We start from the raw sequence: 25,164 nt of genomic DNA on the forward strand, positions 1-25,164 counted from the left end.
GAAGAGAATTTTGGACTACTCTAGGTTTAGTTTGTTTACAAGAGTTTATTTACAATTGTTGTAACTACTCTACCTCAAAATAATCTACTTTGTGCATGTCACATATTTTTTAACCACTTTAATGTTATTTATTGCAGCTTTTTTATCCCCAGATGCCCTAAGTGCTTTTATATTGCATAAATTAACTCAGTAAACACACTTAAAATATACTTCTTCAGCCAGTGCTTCTGTTCAGAGTTACCCATTGTGAAGCAGAATTTCTTGTGCCATTTGACATATTTAATGAAGTTTCCATAATTAGATTCCCAATAATAACAAATTGGTTCTGAAAGAGGGATTTGGTACATGTGATATCTTTATTTTAAAACGTTGGTTAGTCAATGATACCTGAGACAATAATGCCATTCCAGCAGAGAATACAATGATGGTCATGGCAAAAAAAAAAAAACTACTGAAAAGTATGAAAAGCAGAAAGTATGTCCTAACCTTTTCCAGGGTCGTTAACTTGGTTAGGTACTGAAAATTATCTTTTTTCACTGAATATTTGTAATAAATCAGAATGAGGGTTCCCTCATCTCTCAATAGCTTGCTTAGGTATTGACAAGCAGAATGACAGCTGATAGGAATAAAAACATGTTCCAAATGTAGAAGAAATATTCACACTTCTGCCATTCCACTGCAGGTATTGTCTTTCACTGGCAGCTTTCTTCAAGGAAATGCTATTATGTTGTGTTGTTAATGGCTCAGTTATGCATTACCATAAGTTCCAGACATTATACATGTGTAAGCTTTTTATTGGGGTCTATGTAATATGAGAAAGCAGTATAGATTTCAGCTTGTGCCTAATTACTAAAATCCTTTAGTAAAATCACAGTGAGTATCTGATGACAGTCAGTCCATATGTCTCGGCTTTCAGTAAGACTGAACAGGCAACAGTCACTGGATGTCCTGTCAGTCAGTGGAACAGACTGAAATTTAAAAGCAAAGCAAAACCCTTCCCTGAAGCTATTGCATTAAGAGTGAACATGTTATGAAATGCAGATTGGTTAGAAATACTCATTTTAGTAGAGTTGTGCAAATCTGAAACAAATACTTCAATGATTTTGATGGTACTTGAATAATAAATTGAAATTACTGTGCACACTACTTTCTCTATTATAAACAGCTGGCTCTGAATTAGTAGTGAGAGTTATAACAATTTTGTATGACTTTGTCCTGTTGCTTTTTAACATCTTCTGCAAGGTCTTTAAAATGTGTTCTGAAAAAAAGTATGTGTAACTGGAGTGTGGATGAGAATTCATATGCAGAGAGTATTTCTACTGTTATAGTAGTATTCCTTCACCTGTTTGAATTTGACTTTTTTTTCCCCACTGAGAATTGAGTAATTTCCTTATTATCCGGCACTATCCAGATTCAGCACCTTCAGTCCAAGCTTCTGTTTCTTAAACTAAAGAGACAGTTGAATTACTTCACAGCAGGAAGAGATAGCACTTTAAGAACTTGGGAAACACTACAGGTGTTATCTACTATTTCAAAAGGGCTTGTTTGCTGAGGTAATGTAACCCTGTTACCTCTTCTGTCTCTGTGGGAAGGTGAGGAATCTCTCACCTACGTGGTCTCCCTGTAGAAGAAAGAGCATCACTGCTGTGATGTACTCTTGGGGAGCCTGGTGAGCAGGTGTGGGGTGAATGCATGGGCCAACATTGGCTCTGGCCATCCCTGCAGTATTTAAAAGATGTGCAGGTGTGCACTTAGGGGCATGTTTAGTGGTGGGCTTGGCAGTGCTGGGTTAATGCTTGGACTCAGTGATAAAGGCCTTTTCCAGCCTAAACAATTCCATGATTCTATGGCTGAGACCTGAACCTGGCTGCTGCTTTTCAGACAGGTTTACTCTGACTGTCTATAGCTTTATCTTAAAATGATACAGGAATAGAGATTGTTTTTTTCTAGATTCTGATATGGATATATAGGGTGAGACTATGTTCCCCTGCCTACAGACTCAGTGGGAATGCAAATGAGCAAAAGAAGTCTTTTTATTTTGGTGTGTTCCCAGTTTGGCTGCTAAAAGATTAAGCTCTCATGGCACAATGCAGAATGCAGACACATGATGGAAAAACTGGAGCTGGTAGTACACAAGTGGATTTTGGTCAAAATATTTGAGAATCCCTAATAACCAACTCTAATGCTTGGTTTCTTCATTTTGCCAAAATGTTTCTGAGATGTGTCCTTAACTGTAGTTGAAGATGGAAAATTTAACATTTTATTGAGCTATTTTGAATGATGCTTTGTACTCAAAATTGTTTTGCTCATTACGTGTCACCAGCTGCATGTGGCAAGTAGTAGTTTTATGCATTTCCTGAGATACATTTCAGCTTTTAAAATTATTTCCCCCACTGATCATAATGATGGAATAAAACAGTCTTAATATTAGCATACTATTTGGAGAGTCTAAAAGATGCATGTCTGCCTGAAAAGACACAAAATCATCCATTCCCTTCCTAAAATGCAAGGTAATACATGCAGTAACTTGCTTTCAGAACAATCCTGGCTTTTTGCACCTTGAGCAGGATAAATGGTATCAAGCCCTTGTCTTCCTATAAAACCCATTGCTTTTCTATCATTTTGAGCATCTGTGGTTGTATTCCAGGAAATTGAAATGAAATGGGCTAATTCCTTTTACTGGATGATGGATTTCTCTTTCTGTAGTCAGATAAAAATGAATCCCTGGGGTGAAGAAGCAGCAGAGTGAAGAGGACTGTGTTATTGAGGAAAGTGAAGCAGTATTCTCTAAGGCTGGGCTTTTTTGTTTATAGGAGAAACAGCCAAGCAGTCATTTTTTCTGGCTGACAGTTGCATCAATAGGTAAATCTATTTGATTTCATGTGTTGCACATCAGATGTGTGTAATGAAACTCATCTTGGCATGTTCATTTTCTACTTTCATTCAGGCTAGATTCTCATATTTTACTTAGCTGTATAAAATCACAGGAGGCTGCTTACTGCATGAAATTCAGATGACTTTGAAGGGATTTATTTTAATGCAAAATTCTGGAGAAGTGGGACGAGTAATTTACTGATAACACTGTAAAAAATGATGCAAGTTCCATTGACTCTGTATCTGATTAACACCTTGGACGTTTGCCATACTGTAGGTGCAAAGCAATGGGTGGCCTTTGAATTCCTGTATCATTTCACTGTATGGTTGAGCTGAGGAAGTGCTGCCTGTCTGTGTATCGACATGTGTGTCTTCCTACTGCCTTCCTGTTGACCTTCTTCCCTCTTGAGCTTGATTATAAATGTACGTGAACATACCCCAGTGGGATCTGGCTCGATCTGTGGCACGTAAATGTTGATGTGAGTTGTGAGTCTGGAGATGTAGCTGGTGACAGCACAGGGGAGCTTCTGCCAAGCAGAGCCCCTTGCAAAACAGCATGGAGGCCTTGTGTTCCCCCACTGGGAACTCTGCATATTGCACTTAAAGGAAAAACCTGTGCTTCTGGCAATTTGATGTGTTGGCGTGCTTTCCATCCTCTCCCGCTGTGTTCGGTTGCCCTTCAAGGCAAAGAATTAAAAAAGATTCCCTGAGTTAAAGTGATGTGATCTGTGCTTGCACAGCACGTGTCTGTGATTTGAGAGGCATGCCAGTGCTATCTCCATTGTCATCTCAATCTGCTCCTTGAACGTCCATGTGATTTTTTACTGTACCTCTACCTTTTTGGGCACCTTTACTGAATTGCATGTGCTCATAGTATTGCAAAAATGTGTAGAATTTGTAACAGCTCCATCAAGACATTTTCGCCTATTCTCCCTATCACAAAACGACATAATTTCAATTTGCTCTTAATAAAGCACTTGTTTGAATGAATTCTGATCCCTATCATTTTTAACTATTAATACAAGAAATCAGTAGAGCACAGATGAGAGCACAGTAGAAGCTGGTGCTGTCAACAAGAGCTCAAAGGCTGCAAAGATAGGGCAGTCCTTCCATCCAGGCACCTCTCCCATTTCAGTTCAAAATCTGAATTTTTTATTTTCAAGGTGACTCCAACTTGTATCCAAAGATAAAATGTATTTTTTCAGAGAGCTGGGGGATTTGGCATTTATCTCCATCAAAGGCAGTACCTTTTACTATTCCCCTTAAAAAATCAATAGGGAGTTCATGGTGCAAAGTGAAGAGAAATCATGCTCAGGCAGGCACCACGCTCTGTACTGGGTTGTTTCCATTCTTGAGGCTGCAGGGAATCTTTGAATAATCAGGGGGAGCTACCTCTGTTTGTTATTGGCATGATGTATTGCAGCCTGTGTTATGAATATAGCTGACTATAATATTTCATAAATATGTGTGTGGATGGCTGCTCACAGGAAAAGGGAAGGTGTGTGTATTTTGATTTTTATATTTACGATGCTGAAACCTTTGCTGAGGATGGCTGACAGGACTAATTGCTGTTCTGACTTTTGTTTTTGAAGTTGCAAAATTTCTTTTGCTTGTCATGAAATCTCTCTGACTCTGATTGTCTTTTATGTTCAATCTGTTGCAAGTGCCATATGCTTGTGATGGTCAAGCTGCCATTTTTTAGTCATTCTCCAAGCTTTACTCTGTGCTCATGTGAGGTGGTGTGTTCACAGGCTCCCTCATAAGTTTAATGTACAACAGTCCAGTTCCCAGGAAGGTTCTTCTTCATGTTATGGCCAATTTATTTAGACAGATATTTCAAAATTACTCTGATTCATGTTGCCTTAATGACCTAAACTTTCGTAACCTTTTCTTTATTTCTTGAGAATTGTGTGAAATTAGTGTTCTACAAATGAAATCCTCTTTTCATCTGAGGATAACAGATGGCTGGAAAAGGAATACATATTCATGGGTTACAAAAATGCAGTTTATGGCTACCAACTAGGCTTTCTTCTTTTCCCCCCTCATTTTTTAACTAACTTCCTTAACTGATTTTTGTCAGAAGTTATGACATGGGATTATAAAATGTGTACATAAATGCTTTTAAAAAATCTCTAGCGTTGTAGGTCTTTAATAAAAATAATGACTTAGAGTTGAATTAGATAGAAAGCTAATGACAACTAGATGTTCCACTAAAATGCCAAATGGTGGAAAAAATTATTAAAGTAGAGTAAGTACTAAAATAAGTTCCTCGGATTCTAACTAGAAGATGAATCATTGACTGTACTAATCCCTTACTGAGTGAATTTCTCAGCATTTAAAAGAAAGATTGGGAAAATCTTTCTCCACAGTTGAATATATAAAAAGAACATCACCCTATATGTGCTATGTTTCAACCTGCAAAGCAGTTTAAGGAGGTGACTTAATTTTACTATCTCACATAGCAGGGGACAAAACTGAAGATAGTAAGTCTATTATATTACCCAGGACTAACCTGGAAAACTTGGTAGAAAAACTGGGATAGAACACAGTTATATCACATACATGTGGTAGAGTTACTGGATAGTACATTCTTGGCCATATATACATGATTGGAATGGTAGGGAGAAAACTGAAGTAATTTGCCAGCTGCCATTGTGCACCAAAGCATTTTCCAGTTAGCTGATCAGTGGCATCTCTCAGAAAATCCTCTGTGAGTGTTAGTGTGCACAGCTGTAAGGTGCCACCTTACTTACCAGGGATATCTCTGTGTTTGTCTTCAGCTTCTCTTTGTATGAGCATCAGTGGGGCGTGGAGAGATGTGAGCTGTGTGGAGGAGGCTGGTGCTCAGCTTTGCTGTCCCTGCTGCCCATCCCAGGTGACTCCTTCCAGCGGGCAAGGGTTGAGCACAGCCCTGTGCTTAGATGAGCTGCTGAGCAGTTTGAACTGATGTGAGCTGGGGGATGAGGGAGCTGAGGTAAACTCTTACCTGCCCCTGTTCAAGTGGGGGCTGCCACGCTGTTTTTACGAGACTGCCTTGACTCCTGAGTTCCAGTGACAGCACTAATTAATAATTTAAATCCTTCCTCACTCATGAAACTCTTTGATCTTCTGTTTTTTCAGCCCTAATAAATGTCAGGCATTATGAAGTATCTTTAATCCACTGGCTTCTACTAAGACAAGGTAACTTTTGTCTAGGATGAGGTTAAAAGATGGTGGGATTCAAAAAGAGAAATTCAGAGCCTGTGTTAGTCCCTTGAGAATTCACGTGACAGGGCTTTAGCAGGACTGGGAGTGGCTTTTGTAAACTAGAAATGTAAGTCCTTTTTAGTAAGAAAAATAGAATATAAACCGTGTTTACACTGAACTGTCTTTTATGTTAATGATTAAAAGAAGTGTTTCCCTCAATGTGGAATTAGTTATTCGTTGGTAGAATAATCAGAGGTGACTAAACCTACCGTGAATGTGCCTCTGTCAGGTTTCTTCAAAGGAAATATCTGGCAGAGCCTGGTTTCATTAGGCACCCATGGTCTGTTTGGAGTTTTAGGTGTCTGTTTATGACATTAATACCACTACAGAGTAGATCTAATTAGATATTCTCAAGGTTTGATCATCAAACTTAGAGATTTTCCTATAAATGAATATTTAACAATTGAAATTGACCTTTCTTCATAGGAATTAGTTTCTTGAAATTTGTATCACAAATTAGAGCACCATCCCAATACCATCTACTGATTTTTCTTTACAGAAATGTTCCCAAGCTTAGCACTTGCTCAGACTATGAGCTCAACCTCAACTCCAGCCCGTGGTAAAACTCAGTATTAAATAAAAAGATTGAAATCAGAATTCGCAGATTTTATGTTGACTCTTTTAAATGTGTATATTTAGAACATTTATTTCATCTAAATATATCTGAAGAACTTGAGAAAATAGTGTTATTGTACTCTTTCATTCTCTATGTGGCATCATCAGCATTATCCCCAGTGAAGCCAATTAAGTCATCAGTTAATTTATATTCATCAGTATTATATGTTCTTAATGACACATTAAAGCATTAAATCATTTCCAGTCTTCTTTACTTTCTCATAAATGGTCATTTTTTATAAATGTATTTATTTTGGTAGTGCTGATATATGCTAGTTTAGAAAATGCAGAATGGCACATTATATTAGCATTTTTTGTAATATCTGGCTCATTTGTATTTTTTATAATATGCAGACTTTTACTTTATGCTGCATCAAGCAATTTGGACTAATTTTTCTTTTGCCTACATTGCATATATAATGAGAAATGTATTAGAAGCGATTATATAATGTTAAAGTGCTGAATTTCCCTAAATTGGAAAACTGTCCATCAGCCGTAGGTGTTTTGCCTAAAGTAGTTTTGTGTGATAATTAGAGAGGCTTTAGGATTCTGTACTTTCTCTGAAGGTTTTTCAATAGGGAAGAGAAAGTGAGTTAGTTTAGGAGGGAGGATGGTTCAGAAAATAGGAATTCTTTAGTCAATATTGTCCTTAATAGAAACTAATGGGGCAGTTGACAAGATGGGCATAAGATGATAAGTGTAATCTTTGACACAGTGAAGTGTATTGTTTCGAGAAGGTGTGAAATTGTTTGCTTTGGACAGTGAGTAATAGAGGTGGTTTAATGAATCCTAGATGTTAAAAGAGTCAGCAGTGTTGCCTTTTCACTGTCTAAAAGGCAGTCTGCTTGTCAGTTTTTTTACTTGTATTTGAAAAGAATGAAAATACTGGGCATGCTTTGAAAGTTGTGGAAGACAAATGTGAATTAATATCTGGAAGGAGTTCTGCTAACCTTATCTGATCACTTTTGAAGTCTGCAAAGACAGGTATTGATAGGTTCCAGAGGTAATTTTACCCAGGTTTCCTTTTTTCAGTGTTGTTTCTAAGGCAATTTTCATATTATTTTGACATGGCATCACAAGTTTCAGGGCATAATTTCATGACATAGATGGCTTGATCCCATGACACATTGCTTCTCAAAAGGTGGACCCAGTTCTTATATATTTTCTAGTGGGTTTTTTTTCCTGTTTTTTATGCCTTTATATTTTTTTTAAAAATATGATTTAATTATTCTTAGAAGGGCCAGTCTTCTCTTATTTAAGATCTCTAAGCAGTCTCATTGTAAAGTTTAGCAGAAATGAGAGCAAATACAAGGCAGTGTCGAGGGTGTGGCAAGGATTAAGCAGGAGAGCCCTATACCGTGAGGCAGCCCTTAGCTCATCTCTTCAGCATCACCCAACTGCATCCTGAAATTGCATCAGTGGCAAGATAATTACAGCATGTGAATATACACCCTAGCTCTTAATTGATGCTTCATAATTTCTCACATCTCCGGTTTTATATGCTCCTGTTTATAGAAAATTAAATAGAAACAAAAAAAATATTTTAATGACTGGATAGTAAATTAGAATAAGGAGGCTGTTGTATTATGGGAATTACAGATTGATATATTGGAGATATATTATATTAAAGAGGAAAATGAAATCCAAGAGGAGCTACTTGAGATTAGTTTGATTATTTTGATAGTACTAGGAGTTGCTGTGATGTCTGTCAAGGTGATGATAGGTACCAATGACAAAGGGCAATGGTAACTAAAAAGCAGAGCTCACTTGCTGTGTTTAATTGTGAATTATTTGAAATTTGTTCCATGCTATTGCTGTTTGTGTTATATATTGCTCTTCATGAACCAATGGAATGTAGAACTTCAGATTAAAAGGAACATAAGCTACACAATGCTGCATTTTTTTTGTCCTTCTCTATCAAGAGACCCCATATCCCTGTTTCCTTAATACCTCTTTGATGTGTTTCCTTAATACTTCTTCCTTTCATTGTAATTTGCATTGCCTTCTCTGAGCACAGCATCTATCATGTTCTTTATCTGCAAAATGATCTTGCTTTTCTTACTTAAATTCCTTCTGCAGTTATTTCATCTGTTGCAAAATATTCAAGTTATCCAGATACCTGTGTAATATGTGTATGATAGGTAAGGTGGTGGATTGACAGAACTGAAAACTACACATTTATGAACTGCATGTCTGTCATCAGTCCCTCTGCTTTTAATATGCTTCATTCTCCTGTCTAAGCATGACATGTGAAGTTACTTGAGGCAAGGTTTATCTTTTTCTGATGCCATAAGTCCTGTTGAAATTCAAATTTAAAAGTATGTAAGGTAATTATAAGGAGAAATCCAGGAGAGTTAAGCTGATAATTTCCTTTCAACAGTGACTAGTGGCCTGAGACTTGAACTGATGCCAGCCTGAATATTATGAGTAATTGAAAGGTGATGAGCAAACCATCTTTTGATAACCAGGGTTTCTTAACTTGCTCAGAGTCATTGTGCAATGTTCTGTATAGGGCTAATGAGTTCCTGGTAATTATAAAAGAGGAATAATCAGAAGAAACAAGACAGTAGCCATCCGTCACTGAACTCATATAACTGCAAAAATTAAAAGCCTGAGGGAGAAGAGTGAATTCAGAGTTGGTGGTTATCCATATCATCTTGCTCTGAAATGTAATACATCTTCTAGGCCCATCCCTCTTGTAGTACAGTAGAGAATTGCCTCCATGCTACAGGAGTGTAAAGTCTACAATGCGTCCTCGAATTTGTGGCTGTAAAGGCTAATGTTGCTTTTGCAGAAATAAGTCTTAATAATAATAATAATAATAACAATATATTTTTTAAACTGTATTATGCCTTTTTGGTAGTTTATCCTCAACATTGCTTGTCATACATGGGGAGTCTGTTACAGTTTCATGGTATGTGTTTGTTCTTGAAGAGGGTAACGAGTATCAGCTTTTTTCCATTTTTATTTGGATAAACTGAACCAACTGGACTTTTTGCGAGGCCTGGAATGTAATTCATGTGTGGTGAAATTTGGAATGCTAAAAGTGAAACAAGCCAAATAGATTTTACACGAAAATGACCTGTTAAGAACTTTTGTCTCTTGGAGCACAAAATAGTTTTAAACTTTTAAATGAGAGTTACTGTAATTTAAAAGTAGCCTGGGCCATGTTGGGAAGAATATGCCTCAGGAACAATCCTGCCCTAGCAGGAAATGGCCAGAATGACCTAATAATTATTTCATTAGCAAACTTTGTAGCTTTTTGAAGTCTATATAATGTGTATCATGCAGTGGGAAGGAGGTAATCAGTGTGAATCTGCAAATACTGCAGGTGAAGTGATTGATGAGAATTTTCTTTGAACAGTTTGATCAAATAATGAGCAGATATTTTATAACGAAATTTTAAAATGTGTTATTTCTTAACAAAGCTTCAGTAACAAAACTGTAGTAGAAAGGAAACAGACTGACTCACAGAAAATTGAGATAATTTCTTGGACTGCATCAGAGTGTGAAAATATAAAGTTGACATTATGGAAGCTATGAAGTGTTTCTTACAGTGCTATAAATGAGTCATTGGCATTGACAGGAAGAAATTGAATAAGTACATGATAGGAAACAAGTTCTATTATGAGAAATACTGTTTCTGCTATAATTTTGGTTTTTCTAAATTTCTCCTTCCCCTCCCCTCTTTCCCTTTCAGGGTAAACGGAAAGCTGGTGGCATTGAAGGTGATTAGATTACAAGAAGAGGAAGGAACCCCATTTACTGCTATCAGGGAAGGTATGCACTCACACTTACTGATTATATATGTAGGGGATTTTTTGCAATTATTTGCACTTCTTATTTCTGTGCCATGCTATATTGAATAGCTTGAGAATTCAAATTACGTGGTTACATTCTCAGTAGGAAGAAACTTCGGTGCTTCAAAAACAAAGCCTCTGGTGTGGGAGTTCTTGTTAAAGAATGCAGCTCCGCCTGTGCTTTGGCTGTGTTAGATTTACTATACAAACGAGTATTTAAGGGTGTGTTTATGGTGGGTGTGAGAAGTGACTCTGGAAGATGAGGGAGCTGTGTAAGATGCACTTCTTGCCTGCAGGCAGCACCTAGGATGAAGGTAGATGCGATTTTTCATATATATGCAGTATGAAGCAAGGACAAGCGTTCCTTGATAAAGACAATCAAAAGATCAGGGAGCAAAACTGCAGGCGCTTTTGAAGCTGTGTGTGTTTGCAACTAGCTTGTGTTTGTTTTTCCTTCCCCATGGACTCGAGGTTGTGTGGCCTGGGAGTGATTCTTATCTATGGTGCTTGGAGATGCCTGTTAAGCTTTCTGTTCCACTCCTTTATCCTTCCTTGTCAGCCTCTCCTGGTCTCTAGTGACAGCTGCTTTATCTGAGTCTGTCTGTATCGAGCTCCTTTGCAGAAATTGCTGGCTATGCCTTCTCTGTGTGGTCCTTCTCTCTTAGAAAGTACTAAAAATGAGCCTTGGTAGAGAAATAATAAACAATTTACCATTACACCACAGATCCAGACTCAGATGAAATTGGTAATGAACTAAAGAGATGAAACTCTTACGACTTAGAGGGGCCTCTTAAAATTGTACTGTCAGCACAATTCCTAGGGTGAGATGAGCCAGGGAGGTTCTGGAACATCAGACCTCACAGAGTCCACAGTTGGTTCTCCATGTGAGATGTGTGGCTTCATGATGATGACAGCCCCAGACACAGCAGCTGTATCTCCCTCGTGCCTTGCTCCTGCAGCCATCTGTCTGCTGTATGTCTGTCTGTACAATGAGCCCATTCTGGAGTGGGCTGGGCAAAAAACCCCATGTGTCATGTGACTGACACCCTGAAGTTAGAAGTCTCTAAACTACTGTGGATTTCCATCCCAAGATTATGCATTTTAAAGGTGGCTCTTTCACAAAGTAGGGAAAACCGTGGGTGGCTGATTTATGAAGGAATTTCCATAGTTCTTCTCTGCTGCTTCATCTGAGTAACAATTATTCAATGATCTGACACATTTATTCATAACAATATCTATTTTATCTGTGAGCTGTCTGTCCCTGCAGCTGTGCTGTGATAACGAGGTGTGCATTGGGTTATGGGTGCAGCTTTCAATATCTGCGATGCTGAGCTCAAGTTATGACAGTCTCTGTTTCAAATATGGTTATTGTTCTTCAGGTTTATGGTTGATATGGTACTGACTTAATGAGAGAATAGTAAATTCAGTTTTCTTGTGCCTTTTTAGTGACACTTAAAAGGTTTTTTAATGTGAGCTTGGTCTAGATGAAAGTTTATAGCACTATAACTGTCAAATGAAGTATAATCCCTTTACCTTCATAAATAGTGTGTTGTGTGAGCTCACTATACAGAAATATTCATTAGGAACAAGAACAGAGATTTTTCCCACCTGATACATTAAAAAAATTATAAAGGCACACTTGCCTGAAAATACTTCTCACACTGTCATTGGAAAGTTTTTTTTTTTTAGCTGTGACTACAATACTGTGGTTGAAGCCAGTTAAAACCCTGGTGCTTTAATATTAGTAGAACAAAGATCTTGTCTAGAAAAGCTCTTGAAGTTAATAATTAATACCAATTTAACTGTGTGGTATCTTACTGATTATGTTAAGACATCCTAGGTATGCATCCATTGCATTTTTAAGTCTTCATCTAAGCTGAGACTAGATCCAAAGAGTATTAGGAGAATAAAATCCTGTCGACTCTTGGTTAGGTGGGGTCAAACTTGGGTTATAGGTTGTTTATGAGGGTTTTTTTTTTTAAATGAAATCTGGTCTCCTTGATAGTGAAATTTCATTCAGGAGCTATCAGTACAAGTATGATGTTGTATAGTTTATGTCATGTAAAAGTCACACATACCTGATATGTAAGGTGGGAAGGGAAAAAATCTATATTTATTTAGGCTTTGACTTTTCTGTTGTAGGTTTTGATTTTGTCAGAAACAGATATTAGTACCACAAAAGTATGGAAAGGTGTATTATGAATGCATTTTTCTGAAGGTGACCTCATTGATGTTGTGCCAGGTCTGTAACACTGTGGCCACTACAGCCATGGGCTTCACTAGCAGGACCTTAGGAAGCTGTTCCTTTCCTCTTGGCAGCATCTCATCCAAACTGGACATGCTGGGTTCTGTAATGCATCCATTGCTGCTGTCAGCTACAAGGGTGGGGAATGAAAAAGAGGGAAAAAAGAAATGCTTCCATGAGCTCTTGAAGTCATCTGCAAGTTTGATGTGGAAGAACAGTAAGAATGGGACACTGTTAAGCAGTTTTCTCTTGATCTTTGATGACTAACTAAGGGCTCCAGTGCTATAATTTAGGCTGAGACAGTTAGAACAAGGACAAATACCACTGAAGATGAGATCGACTTCTAATTCCAGTTATCTGAGGAATAGTGTTCTCCTAATGGAAAAATGCATATATGGTGGTGTGAGCCAGAGGTCTGTTGGAGGGCATTTCTTTCCACTTCTTTCATAATGGAGAAACCAGGCAGGCTTCATCTTGACTTGTTCCTTATTTTCTAATTTTCCACCAATGCAAGGCAAATTCAGGCGGAAGTCTAGTTAGTTGTAAATTAAAACTACTGTTAGAAAATTGTTTAACATTTCTCATGGTTCCTTGAGTAAAGCAGTGAGAGAAAATAGCATTTCTGCTCAGTGCTCCTAAGGGGGATGCTGTGTGATGTTAATTTGGGGGAAGTTACAGGCTGAAATCCTAAGCAGTGGTCATGCTGGGGGAATGTTGTAGCTGTCTGTGTACAGGGAAACGTATTGTTACTGTTGTGACAGCAGCAGAATGAAGCTCAAAGTAAAACAAAGATACAAAGGAAAAGACTAAGAGAAGTGGGAAAATGAAGGAGATAAATACGGAATGTGTGACTAGAGACAAGCACTAACTTGGTTGAAACAAAAAGTGGAAGGAAAAGTGAAAAAAAACTCCAACCAAACAAAAAACTCAGTAAAGCTGCATAAGGAAATCATAGTTAATTTTAAGGCCTGGGGGAGGTTTAGCTGAAGCTTCAATTAAAGCTTATAAAGTAAGTCTGCTTTTACAGCAGATAGGGGTTTGTGTCTTCTACCATCAAAGTTACATAAGTTTAAATGCGAATAGGTGAATGTGGTATATTTACTGGTGCTGTTCAGCTCGCTATTGAATTTCTAGAACAAAATTTAGAGGTAGCTTATGCTAAATGTTCTTTCAACTTGGCCTGAGTCAGATCTATCAGCTTATTGCATGCAGTTAATAGGGTGTTTCCCTCTGGATTTAATTCACTTAGTCTGAGATAATCTAATTTACTTTTGAAGAACCCAAGGAAAAAGTAAAAAAAAAAAGAAAAAAAGGAGAAAAAAGCAGAAGTGATTTGATGTATATACCTGAGTGGGATAAATCTATGAGATTTTCTGATAGCATATATGTGAGTGATTCAGGCCACCATAAAACTGTTGTGGGGTAAATGTGCTGCAGCAGTGATATCTGAGACACTGTGGAGTCTGAAAGTCATTAACATCCTATTTTCTCACTTAAAATAAATTCACTATTATCTGTAGTATACAGATTAGCAAATTATTTGTTTTCTGTGTTAGTGCAGTTGTAGTTTATTCTTTTACTGTAATGCTCATTATCAACTGTTCAGAGACAGTTCAGCATGTAACTTGAAGTATTATTAAACCCACAGCAGCCAGGAGAAAAGTTCACTGACCTTAACTTTTATCTCAGATATTTCATTCCCTTAATTTCCTGCAATATCATATGTTCATCTAGGCTAAATACTGAACTGTGTGGTAGATTCTAATTCTGGGAACAGCTTGATTTAAAGTTCTGTAGTTACCTTTTTTTCATTCTGTGGAATAATATTGCTTATACCCAGCATGACAAAGATTTTACTTTTTGGATACGTATATAGACAAACATCCCTTGGCTTTATCAGCATCTTGCTTCTGAGGTTACCTTGCTTACTGTGTTCTTTTCTTAGGTAATAAAATTCTTTCTTTCCCATCCCAGTCATGAAAACTTTTTTGCATTTGTTTTTCATTTTCCACCCTTGGAAATATATATAGCAATAAAACTCTACTCAAGTGTTTTGGTATATCATAATGTTTCATTTCCCATAGGTCTAGATGGTGTTTTATCATCCATTTTTGTGGTTGTTTTTGTAGTTCGTAATTTTCTTTTTCTTTTTATTAATTACTGCTTTTATGTCTTGTAATTTATATATATTTGTGCCAATTTGTGTGTCACATTTAAAAGTGCTCATGTGACAGACAGTCCCTATAGCTTTGATTTGGCAGTTTCTCAGATAATACTTTTCCATCTACTTCATTGTCAAAGGCTGTGGTCTTAATGCCACATATGGATAGCAGCATGCAGAAATCTCACTGAAGTGCTTTGGAAGCATCTGCTGTCTTGCATTATAAAATTATAAAGAATACAGGAATCGCTTAATGAATTTTTTTTAATTTATAAAGAGCAGTTTATCATGCATATTGCATAAGTTTATTTTGTACATTGGGGGAGAAAACCTAGTGCATCTGAGTGCCAGTATAAAGCATGGAAGAGAGATGCCTAACTCTAGGCCACAGAACATCTTGAGAAGTCTGCAAAGTTTCAGGCTTCTTCCATCCTTACCTCTCTGTGTGGTAGAGGTGATTCAAGAGGAGGCTGCCAAGATGATTAGAGGGATAGAGCAGCTTTCCCATGAGGGAAGGCTGAGATAATTTGGTTTATTCAGTCTGGAAAAGAGAAGGCTGAGGACATACCTAATTGTTGCCCTCCAGTAACTGAAGGAGCCTACAAGAAAGACAGAGAGGGACTTTTAACAAGAGCATGTAGTGACAGGACACAGGGAAATGGCTTTAAACTGACAGAGAGTAGATACTAAGAAGAATTCCTTTACTGTGAGGGTTATGAGGTACTGAAACAGGTTGCCCAGAGAAATTGTGGCTGTCCCATCCCTGGAAATGTTCAGGTTGAATGAGGCTCTGAGCAACCTGGTCCAGTGGAAGGTGTCCCTGCCCACAGCAGGAGGCTGGAACTTAATGATCTTTAAGGTCTCTTCCATTCAGGCCCTTCTACGATTATAAGAGAAACAAGAAATGAAAGCCTGAAAGAGTCTCTAAGAAAGAATGGAGAGTTCACATTTATTCCCCAGGATTTATATAATATATAAAATACAGGTTATATATTATATTTCACAAGTTAATATATAATATATAATAAATATATAATATATAATAAATATATAATAATATAATAAATATATAATATATAATATACTATATATATATATATATATATATATATATATATATATATATATATATATATATATATATATTCCCCAGGACATACAGTTTTATCAGACAGCCTCTTTGAGGCTGGGAGGTTTTCTGAGGCCCACCTTTCTGAAATTGTCAGGCTGGAGGGGATACAACTTCACAAAACTTTTATCTGCAGAAAATCGAAGTGTAATAACTGCTAAGAAAAGAATACAGGGAATATCAAGAACTTGCCAAGAGAAAGCTCTTAGCTGAGCAAATGTGTAATTTATTGCCTGGTGTTCCTAATTGGTGTACAGTGGAAAACACTGATTTGTGTTAACAAGTGATGTAAAGCAGCTGAGCTTTTGTATTATCCTGGAGAAATAGCAGATTCTGTACCCATACCATCTAAGGAAGAGCTCCAGAAAATTGTATTTTGACTCAGTAGGTATAATTCTTGTGACCTCATGCTGAATTATGACCTGAGTTATTGCAGGCACTTCCCAGCTCAGTGATATGTGGCCTTTACAGCACTGAAGTCAACAAATGACCTCATGGCACTGGTTAGATGACTCATGGTGATAAGCCTCCTATTCACTGCATTAGAGAAGTCTGGAAGGTTGTATGCCACAGGTCAAGGCCACAGTGAAGCAATATCTGCCTATATGTTTTAAGTGTCATTGGTTGATCTACTAGTAGAAGGTAAACATGAAAATTGCAGTGAAAATCCTGTCTTTGTCTTGTAAAGAATATATATATTTTTTTTAAACTGGAAGATAAATCATCCACTTACATAAAGTAAACATATTCATTTCATTCAGAGTTGGTGTGGGTGTTTTATGGTTGTGTGTTTGTTTGTTTGTTTGGTTTTGTTTGTTTATTTTAATAAGGAAGCTTAACAACTGCTTCCTTTTTAGTGATAGGAGTTTGGAGGACTTTCAGATTTCCTTCACAAAGTCCAGTCAAGAAATCTAAATTTCCATAATTGAAATGCCTAAAAGCTTCACATGTATCTGGCTCAACAAAGCCTGAGGGAACTTCAAGAGATTATGTTTAAGATTATGGAGATGTAGCTATTCTGAGTGTGCATATCACAAGAGTTACTACAGGGGCTTTGTGTCTATGCTTTAGACTGAGGATAAGCTCACTCTCCCCAAAAGCCACATTGCTTTGGAGCATTTAAGTAAGAAAAGGAAAGGACAGTGGCTTGGCTGTGGCTTGGGGAACTTTTTCACTGCCTACAGAGTTGGCAGAGCTGGTGCCTGCTGGTACTGCAGGCGAAATAGTGACGGATCAATTAACTGTAAAGTCCCTGCAAAGCCAGTTGAGCTTGGAGTCGTAACAGCTTTGTTTTTCAGCGTTGTTAAAAATAAAACACACAAGCCAAGAACCTCTGGGACAGTGTGTCATTGGATATTTAAGGTCAAGAATATTCAAAAGTAAAGAAACTCCAGCAAATTTTATTTCTCTGTCTGTTCTCTTTCTCTTATGGTCACTCCGCAGCCTTACCCAAACTGTGGGTTTCCTTGAGTTAAAAGAGTTCCCAAATTAAGACAGGCTGGGCTTCAAAAACTACAGTACATTTGGAAAAGGATGTTCCTGGGACATTTTTCATGAAATGAAGTCAACTTTTGAAATTTCCAAGACTTTTGGAAGTTACTTATTAAATACCCTTTCATGTTGCAGAGAAGTGTATACTATTTCTTCTTGAACATTAATAACAGAAAAATTGCTTTTAATTTCTGGAGGTTTTCCTGATGGTTTTTTTGATAGCTCAGATTTTCAGCTATGTTTCCTTTGTGCTTTCTCCTGCATGTGCAGTTGTGTATGTCTAAGAGAAGTGTGTTGGATCTTTGACAGTGTGACATGAAGCTCTTTTTTCCCTCCTGCTCTTCTCTCCAACCCTGACCAGCTGCTAATTTTTTTTACTGACAGTACTCATTTACTTTTCCCTGAAAGCAGTTGGACTGGCTGGCTGAAGAAGGTGAACTGAATTCCTTGTCATTTAAGATGAATATGGGAGAGCTAATAGATTTCTAATCTCATATACAGTGCAAGTTATGATGTTATTTTATTCTGCTTTTTAGTGGGTCCAAATTGCACTGTGCTACTTACTTATTTTTGGTGGGCCAAATGAAAGCTTCTGTCCATATTGGGTGGTCAGAAATGGTAGAGATTGAAAAAGTCTGTCCTGTTTGTTTCTTTGTACTTGGCTATTCATGGACTGAACATAGTATTTCCTTTTTTTTTTCTTTTTTTTTTTTTTAAACCATCTAACAAATTAGCAGTTTTCTCAATTAGGAAACCTTCAGGAGACTTGAGATTACATAAATACAGCATAAATTATGGTGTTTCCCTTTGAGAATCATGTTATAAATTTTAAAATCTATAATGAGCTTCCATCATCTAGGAAAAGTGTCACGCTTTTCTGAGAAGTACAAATGCAAATTCTAAATTATCTGGTTTCATAGAACTAGATTTGTTCCACAGAATATTCTATCCCCTCTGTCCTCCCAGTCCCTCTCAACATTTCATCTGTGGCCTGCTGTGGCAGAACACGACTGTATCCATTGAATCTTTATTCAGGACTTTTGATGTTCAGGCTGTGACCTTCTTCTGGCTTTTGTTCTTGAGAACAGTTTGAGCAAGAAAAGAATGGGGTGACACTTTCAAGATTATTTTTTAATATGATCATTTTGCCATCATGAATTCTTTCCTCATCCTTGTTATGTTAGCTTAATGGCAGACCTTTCAGGCTGTGCCCTACTTCCTCTGAAGAAGTTGTCTGAGCATCCTCATTGCTCACATGGAAAATGTTGGATAAGGGATCTTGTGCTAGTTTCAGCACTGGAAGGCTGCAAATCCATTAGTTCACAAGTGCTGTTGAACCCTTCTCAGTGAAGCCTTTACTTACAGTTTCCTCTGACCTGAGTTTCAGGGCTCTCTGACTTGGCTTTTTGCCCCTGGGGCTCTGTGCTTAGAGCACATTTCTTCTGCTCAAAAACTGTTTCTTCTCTTCCCTATTTAAAGCAGGAGTTGGAACTGTTGCATTATAGATTCTGATCTGCTGCTCTTGTTGTCCTTGATAGTATGACAAGAAGGGTAGAAAACACATGAAAATCAAATAATTTGGAGGATACAGGAGGGCTGGCAATCCATTCTTCAGATGTAATGATAATATGCATCTATAAGTCATATGAACCCTTATGCAGTCCTCATGGCTTTCTTGTTTGAGTGGAAGTTGTTGAGAGTGTCTTTTTATGGTGTATGCAAATTTAATGTCTTCTTACAGCATATTCTGCCACCATAAATAGTGGAACTAAGTTAATCCTTCTCCAAGTAGCATTAGTTTTCACCTTGTGACCATATCCCAGTTGGAGCAGCTTGAATTGGTAGTATAGAAACCAGCTTCTTAATATGAGTGGAGATGCTAGCAAGTGATGGCATGTCTCAGCTGGAACTGCTTGGAGACCCTCAGGCACCCATCCAAATGCCAGTATCTTCCAATGCCACCTGGTGAAATAAAAATTTTATATCTCTGATGTTGAGGGCAAAGAAATGTCTCCTGAACCTAGCTAGTTCTTCTAATTGTTTTTAAGTTGTTATATCTCCCTTTTTCAAAAGGGATAATCTACACAACAATATCATTTAGCCAAATGATGCAAGTGGTAACGTCAAATCTGCACAAAGAGATTTGTCTTTGTTAAGATCTCTGGGCGTGTTTTTCCACTGCTGTGTCCTGGATTTCAAAAATACCAAAGCAAGGTGGCAACTCAGTGTTTGAACCAGTTCAGTCAGCTTCAGTTTTATCCATGGTCTTTTTAACAAGTGAAACTAGACTGTTGTATTTCAGCAGAATTGGTCTCAACTTTGTGTAAAGTACAAAATAAGGACTTTAGAAGGTTGTCTGGTGTCCTTGTGTTACAGCTCTCCCCCTTGAAGGAGATAAACCACTACAAATGTGGAAAGAAGCTTATGAGTGCATATGTGTATTGTGCATTCATGTGTGTCCTGTATGTTTTTAAGACTTAGAAAAACAATTAACCCTGTCCCCTAAAGAGCAAAATCCTTTGTGAAGGGTCACATACTGTCTTTGATCAACACAGAGAATGTCTAATGTGAGTTGGACATCTACTCAGCACTAAATAAAGTAAAAATGCTTCTTGTGAAAGTTGTCCTTCTTCATCAGAAGTCATGTCTGAGACGTCACCACCTTCTTGCTACCTAGTTCAGTCATCATTCATAAACATCAGAACAGCTTTGTGTGTTTCTGACACAGAAAGTTCATGAATGAATTATCCTAACTCTCCTGATGTGTATAAATAATTTTAAAATTGTCTTGGTTCTTCAGACACAAACGTAAAAATGAAGATGTACATGTGCTTCTCGTGGATCCACAGCAATGCTTTTGTTTTCAATGCTTTTGTCCAATAAATACTTTTTCTTCCTTTGAGAAAAATCCAGCTAATTTCAAATTTGTAACTTACTTATAAAATTTAGCGCCTTTAGTCTCTTTACAGATACAAGACACTATTTTGTTTTAATATCTAACAAATCACTCCTATATCAGAGGGAAAATGAAAATTATTTTCAAATGATAAGGCCATGACATAAGCAGAGACTTGCTAGTTGAGGAGATAGGCAGCCTGAGAGGATGAAACTACTGCAGTATTTTGTTTTGCTGCTTTTTATTCCCATGTTTTGTGGTAATGATTTAATTCTTCCTTAAATATGTCATGTATACAGGGAGGCAAAAAATCCCAGTATGGTAAAATGTTATGTGTAGTTCACAGTAATTTACGGAAAATTTTAAGCATGAATTGTTTCTAAACTTTGAAATAGGTGAGAAGTATTTTCAGAAGTCTGCATCTTTGTACTGGCATGAAATACGGCAGCAACCACTGTAGTCATTAAGAAGCACTAATACCTTTCTCATAGGAAGGAAAAGGTCAGTTATAATCAAAACAGTGAAAAAAGTGGTAGCAAATGCATCTTATTTTAAAGTTATATATGTGAGACAAAATATATTCCTTTTTTTCTGTTTCTTCACAGGCTCCTTTTTTTCTTTGGTCTACCTGCTGTCAGATGCTGTAGGCACAGTTATCTGGGTGAGACCATTCCTTTGGGAGACAGCACTGTTCTTTTTTCTCTTTTGTATTTTTCCATAGCCTGAAGATTGTGTTGCAAACATTTCAGTTCAATTTTTCATTTTTTGCTGGGACAGGTGGGACTTTATCTTTCAGGAATTATACAGAACTGTAATACAGGCTTCATAAGGGAATCTCTTCTTCCAGCATGGGTGGAGTTACTGCTTTCAGGTTTTATAATCAATATGAAGAGAGTAGCATTTCAATATTAGAACTTGACCTTTACTGTCTTTTTCAAAGCAATGAAAATGAATTTCCACATTATTTTACTTCAGAATGTTCTCCCTGAGTAAGCAATGTTGAAAAAGAAGCTGATAATATGTCGCATTTTTCTGCTGAGATGAAGGGGAATTGGATGGTTCAGAGTCTGGTAATAGGATACGTGACCTTCCACCTCTGACCCATTTACTAAAATATAAGCCATGACAGTGGAGTCTAAAAGTCATCACAATGAGATAATCAGCTGTAGAATCTGGAACTGTGTATTTCTGAATTTTTGAGGTCTGAGCCACTTGTCACAAACTTCCACAGCTTCTCAGCTGGCAGCAGATTTAGCTGGAGCCAATTGAAAAGTGAACTTAAAACAAAGTGAATGGAGGAAGTCTTGTAAATAAGGATATTTTGGGTGTGCTAAACTCTGGATTTGTATCTGTTCTGATCTGATATAGCTTGTTGGTTGTGTTTTGTGGTGCATGTTTCAGAGTTCCCTTAGTGAAGAAGTGGCATAGACCAATTTTCTTTGACTTTTACTTTGGGGTGTTAGGAAGGGGTTAATGTAAATAAGGATTCTGTCCTCTGAATGCATAACTGGCACCATCAATGACAGGTAGTTTATGGTATTTAGTTTTTTGCCTTGGAACTCATGTGGAAGCTTTCTAACACCTTTTTTTTTGTCTATAGGCAACTGAAGCTTCAGGTTATTTCTTTGAAATAACTTATTGGTTAGAAATTAGTTAGAAATTGTCTTAGTTGTACAGCTCAGGTAGTTAGATCCACAGGTTTTACATGGCCTTAATTATCAGCTGATTTTCCCTGAGCAGAAGCGATCAGGAAAGGGGGTGGTGGGAATGTACCATCAGGGCAGCCTTGCACACAGGCTGATGGCAGTGCCAGTATGGCTGGTTCCATCTGAAAACATTCTCCCTTGCCTCTTATCTCCTAGAACCTGAGAGAACAAAGTACTGTAGTAGGTTAAATGCAGCTAATCGGGGGGAAAAAAAGTAAATCAAAACTAAACTTACAATCTAAAAGGAAAAGCTCTTTACACATTTCACGTACACATTCTCACTCACTTCCCTTTCCCCCTGTTTCTCTGAAATCCAGGACACATGCTTGCTCCTTTGTGTGCTGTGAGGGCTCAAAAAGTGTGTTTAATAATGGCAAGAATATTTTCATGCAGACATTCACTGGATTGTGTGAAGGTTTTATTAAGAAAAAAAGAAGATGTAAACCCCAGCTATATAGCACGTTTTTCTCTGGACAAGATAAAAATTTGATTTTGTTGTTTCATTTCTTGTTTTCTCAGTGCAGTAGTGCCTACATTGTCTCTGCTAGGAAACTGCCAGTTCCTGAAGGGGCATCTAACTCAAAGCAAAACCCAGCAGGTTGCAGGGCCATTGACAGAAAGCTGTAAAAACTTTCCCACTTCTCCAGGTTACTTTATCTCTATGTATTTCTAGTTCGAAAAGATATTTTTCAATTTGCAATTACTTGTTTCTCAGAAAGTCTTGGTTATAAAGCTGACATGGTTGAAATACTGGCTTTGCGTCAAGGTTTCTAACAGAATTAGCATTTGAATCACTTGAGGCCCTATTCACAAAGCAGAGAACTATTTGCATAATCAAAAATGCTTTATTTTGCATGCCAGTGGAGAAGCTAAGGGTTGTAGCTGTGGCTCACAAACAAAATTCAAGCAGTGGCATTGATGTGTGTCTGAATGCTGCTGTCTCTCAGTCTTGCTTGCACAAATTAATACAAATCTATATAAAAGCCAAAGAAAAGGTTTTGGAGCAATGTATAGTTTCCATTAAAAGTCAGATTAAGCAGGCTTTGGGTAGGTTATCAGTGTAAGGATTAGATGGACTTCCTACTCTTCCAAATGTGAATGAACTTTGGGGCACTTGTGCTGCTGGGTGTTGCAAGACGATGGATATCTTCCTAAAGATATGCTCAGTAAAAATTTATGAGTTCGGAAATGGTTTCTTGTGCTAAGGAGGTCAAACTAAATAAGCTATAAAAGTATATATCTGTGGATAGTGTGTTTAAGACTTTACCACCTTTCTGTCAGATTTCTTCTAGCAGTCCAAGAGGCTTGTGAATTGCATTAATAGTAGTCCCATCTTGCCATCAGCCATCATTCATGTTTTTCATCTATTTTTATGGCTGTGGACAAGAAGGTAGAATGTCACATCCAATTACATGTGAATAACTCCTGATCACAGTTCAAGAGCACAAAGCAACTTCTAACCTCTCCGAGGCAATAGGAACCCTTTGACCCTTAAAAACCCCCTAAATATCAAAAGATTTTATCCCTATAATTTTTTCTAGATGAGTTTACAAGGTGTTTTTATTGTTGAATCAAGTTCTTTAGTGAAATTTGAATGGCAAAAGTTTTAGTTCTACAAAGAAATTTGGTTATTATTATTACAACTTCAGATTATTTAACCTTAAAAAAAGAATATGGTGTGATCTAGCCTTTTATTTGCTAATGTATATCAATTAGTTCAATATAAAATTTTTTGAGGCATGATATGGATGAAATTCATTAAAAGCTTGAGGTCCAAATAAAAAATATAAGAAAATAAGGTTTAAAGTAAATTAGAACTATCTTCAATAATAGATATGCTCCTGAAAAGACAATCTGTATTTTTGAGCCTTCAGTATCATACAGTACAACATTTTGTTCTGGTGTTCATGTTTGTTGTTTGTTAAATTCAAATTACACTGCTAGAGTAAAAGTATGTCTCAGATGCATCTAGACCTGGAAACTAGACTAGAAATTCCATTACTCTCTGTTCCTAGAATTTTAGGTTTCAAAATACTCTAGAGTCTAAGTGCATCATTAATAGAAGTATCTTCTTTCCTGTACGTTGCTTTGGAGCAGTCAGCAAAAGGTGAGTTTAGTCTGGTTCATACATCCATGTTCTTTGCAGAGTTTGCTGTTTTTCTGGTTGGCTGAAGCGCATAAATTTAAAGTTGAGTTTCTCATTCATTTGTTTTAATTACAGAGGCCATTAACCTTGTAAAATCATTGACAGTTATAAATCTACATCTTTCAGAATTATGTAAACAAGTTTATAAAGGCTTCTCAAGTGAAATGAAAGCCAAACTGTATACAAGGACATGGTTTTATCAACAGCACTTGTTAAAGCCCAACAAAATGTTGGAAAAATACCTGCTGATACACTCCTTAAAGACAAAGACACTGCTGTGTTTCCTATGATGTGTAGCACTCATTGTATAGTTAACATCCAAGATACCTTCAAGATCATGGGTATGCAACTGTAGTTTATTCTCAGGTAAATGGTCCTTAATATTTTAGATGTAGTTCATTGTGGTCAGAGAACTTCAGGAGAGGAATGTGTTTTACTGCCTCAGACCAGGTTTGTTTATCTGTGGTGGTCTTGTCAGTTTGTTTAAAATATTATCAGGCTATCACATATGAATTTCCAAACCAGCTTTGATGGACCTCACAGAGTTTGTGACCTGTCATCCCTGGGATGCTGAGCCCTAATTAGGAAAAAATTAGTAGGGTTCCTGTGCCTACTGAATTTTTGTTTGTTTGTTTGTAAATATTTATGTTCTGCTTTCATAAGGCTCTGCTATTTGAAATATTGAACCATTTAGGGAGGATGCTTAGCCATGTGAATGGTAGCACTTTGGCTGCCACTATTTTAATATCAATATCTGAACTGGAATCTGCTCTTAGAGTTTCCAATGCAGTCAGTTCTTGGTTTTTAGCCAAAGTTCTCTGGCATGTTTTGGAACAGGGACTTATTCTTTCTTAT

The 25,164-nt window shown here is 37.2% G+C and overlaps 1 protein-coding gene across 15 annotated transcripts in view; it reads left to right on the forward strand.

Annotated features, from left to right (window-relative positions):
• CDK14 (cyclin dependent kinase 14) overlaps window positions 1-25,164 on the forward strand; it is a 405,136-nt gene that overhangs the window by 93,490 nt on the left and 286,482 nt on the right. For all 15 annotated transcript variants that reach the window (XM_088161472.1, XM_088161466.1, XM_088161458.1 and 12 more), the window contains one exon: window positions 10,436-10,515. In XM_088161472.1, the coding sequence (XP_088017598.1) occupies window positions 10,436-10,515 (80 nt within the window). The remainder of the gene's footprint in view (window positions 1-10,435; window positions 10,516-25,164) is intronic.

Source organism: Sturnus vulgaris, chromosome 1, assembly GCF_052056855.1.
Source record: "Sturnus vulgaris isolate bStuVul1 chromosome 1, bStuVul1.hap1, whole genome shotgun sequence".
NCBI classification, from domain to species: domain Eukaryota; kingdom Metazoa; phylum Chordata; class Aves; order Passeriformes; family Sturnidae; genus Sturnus; species Sturnus vulgaris.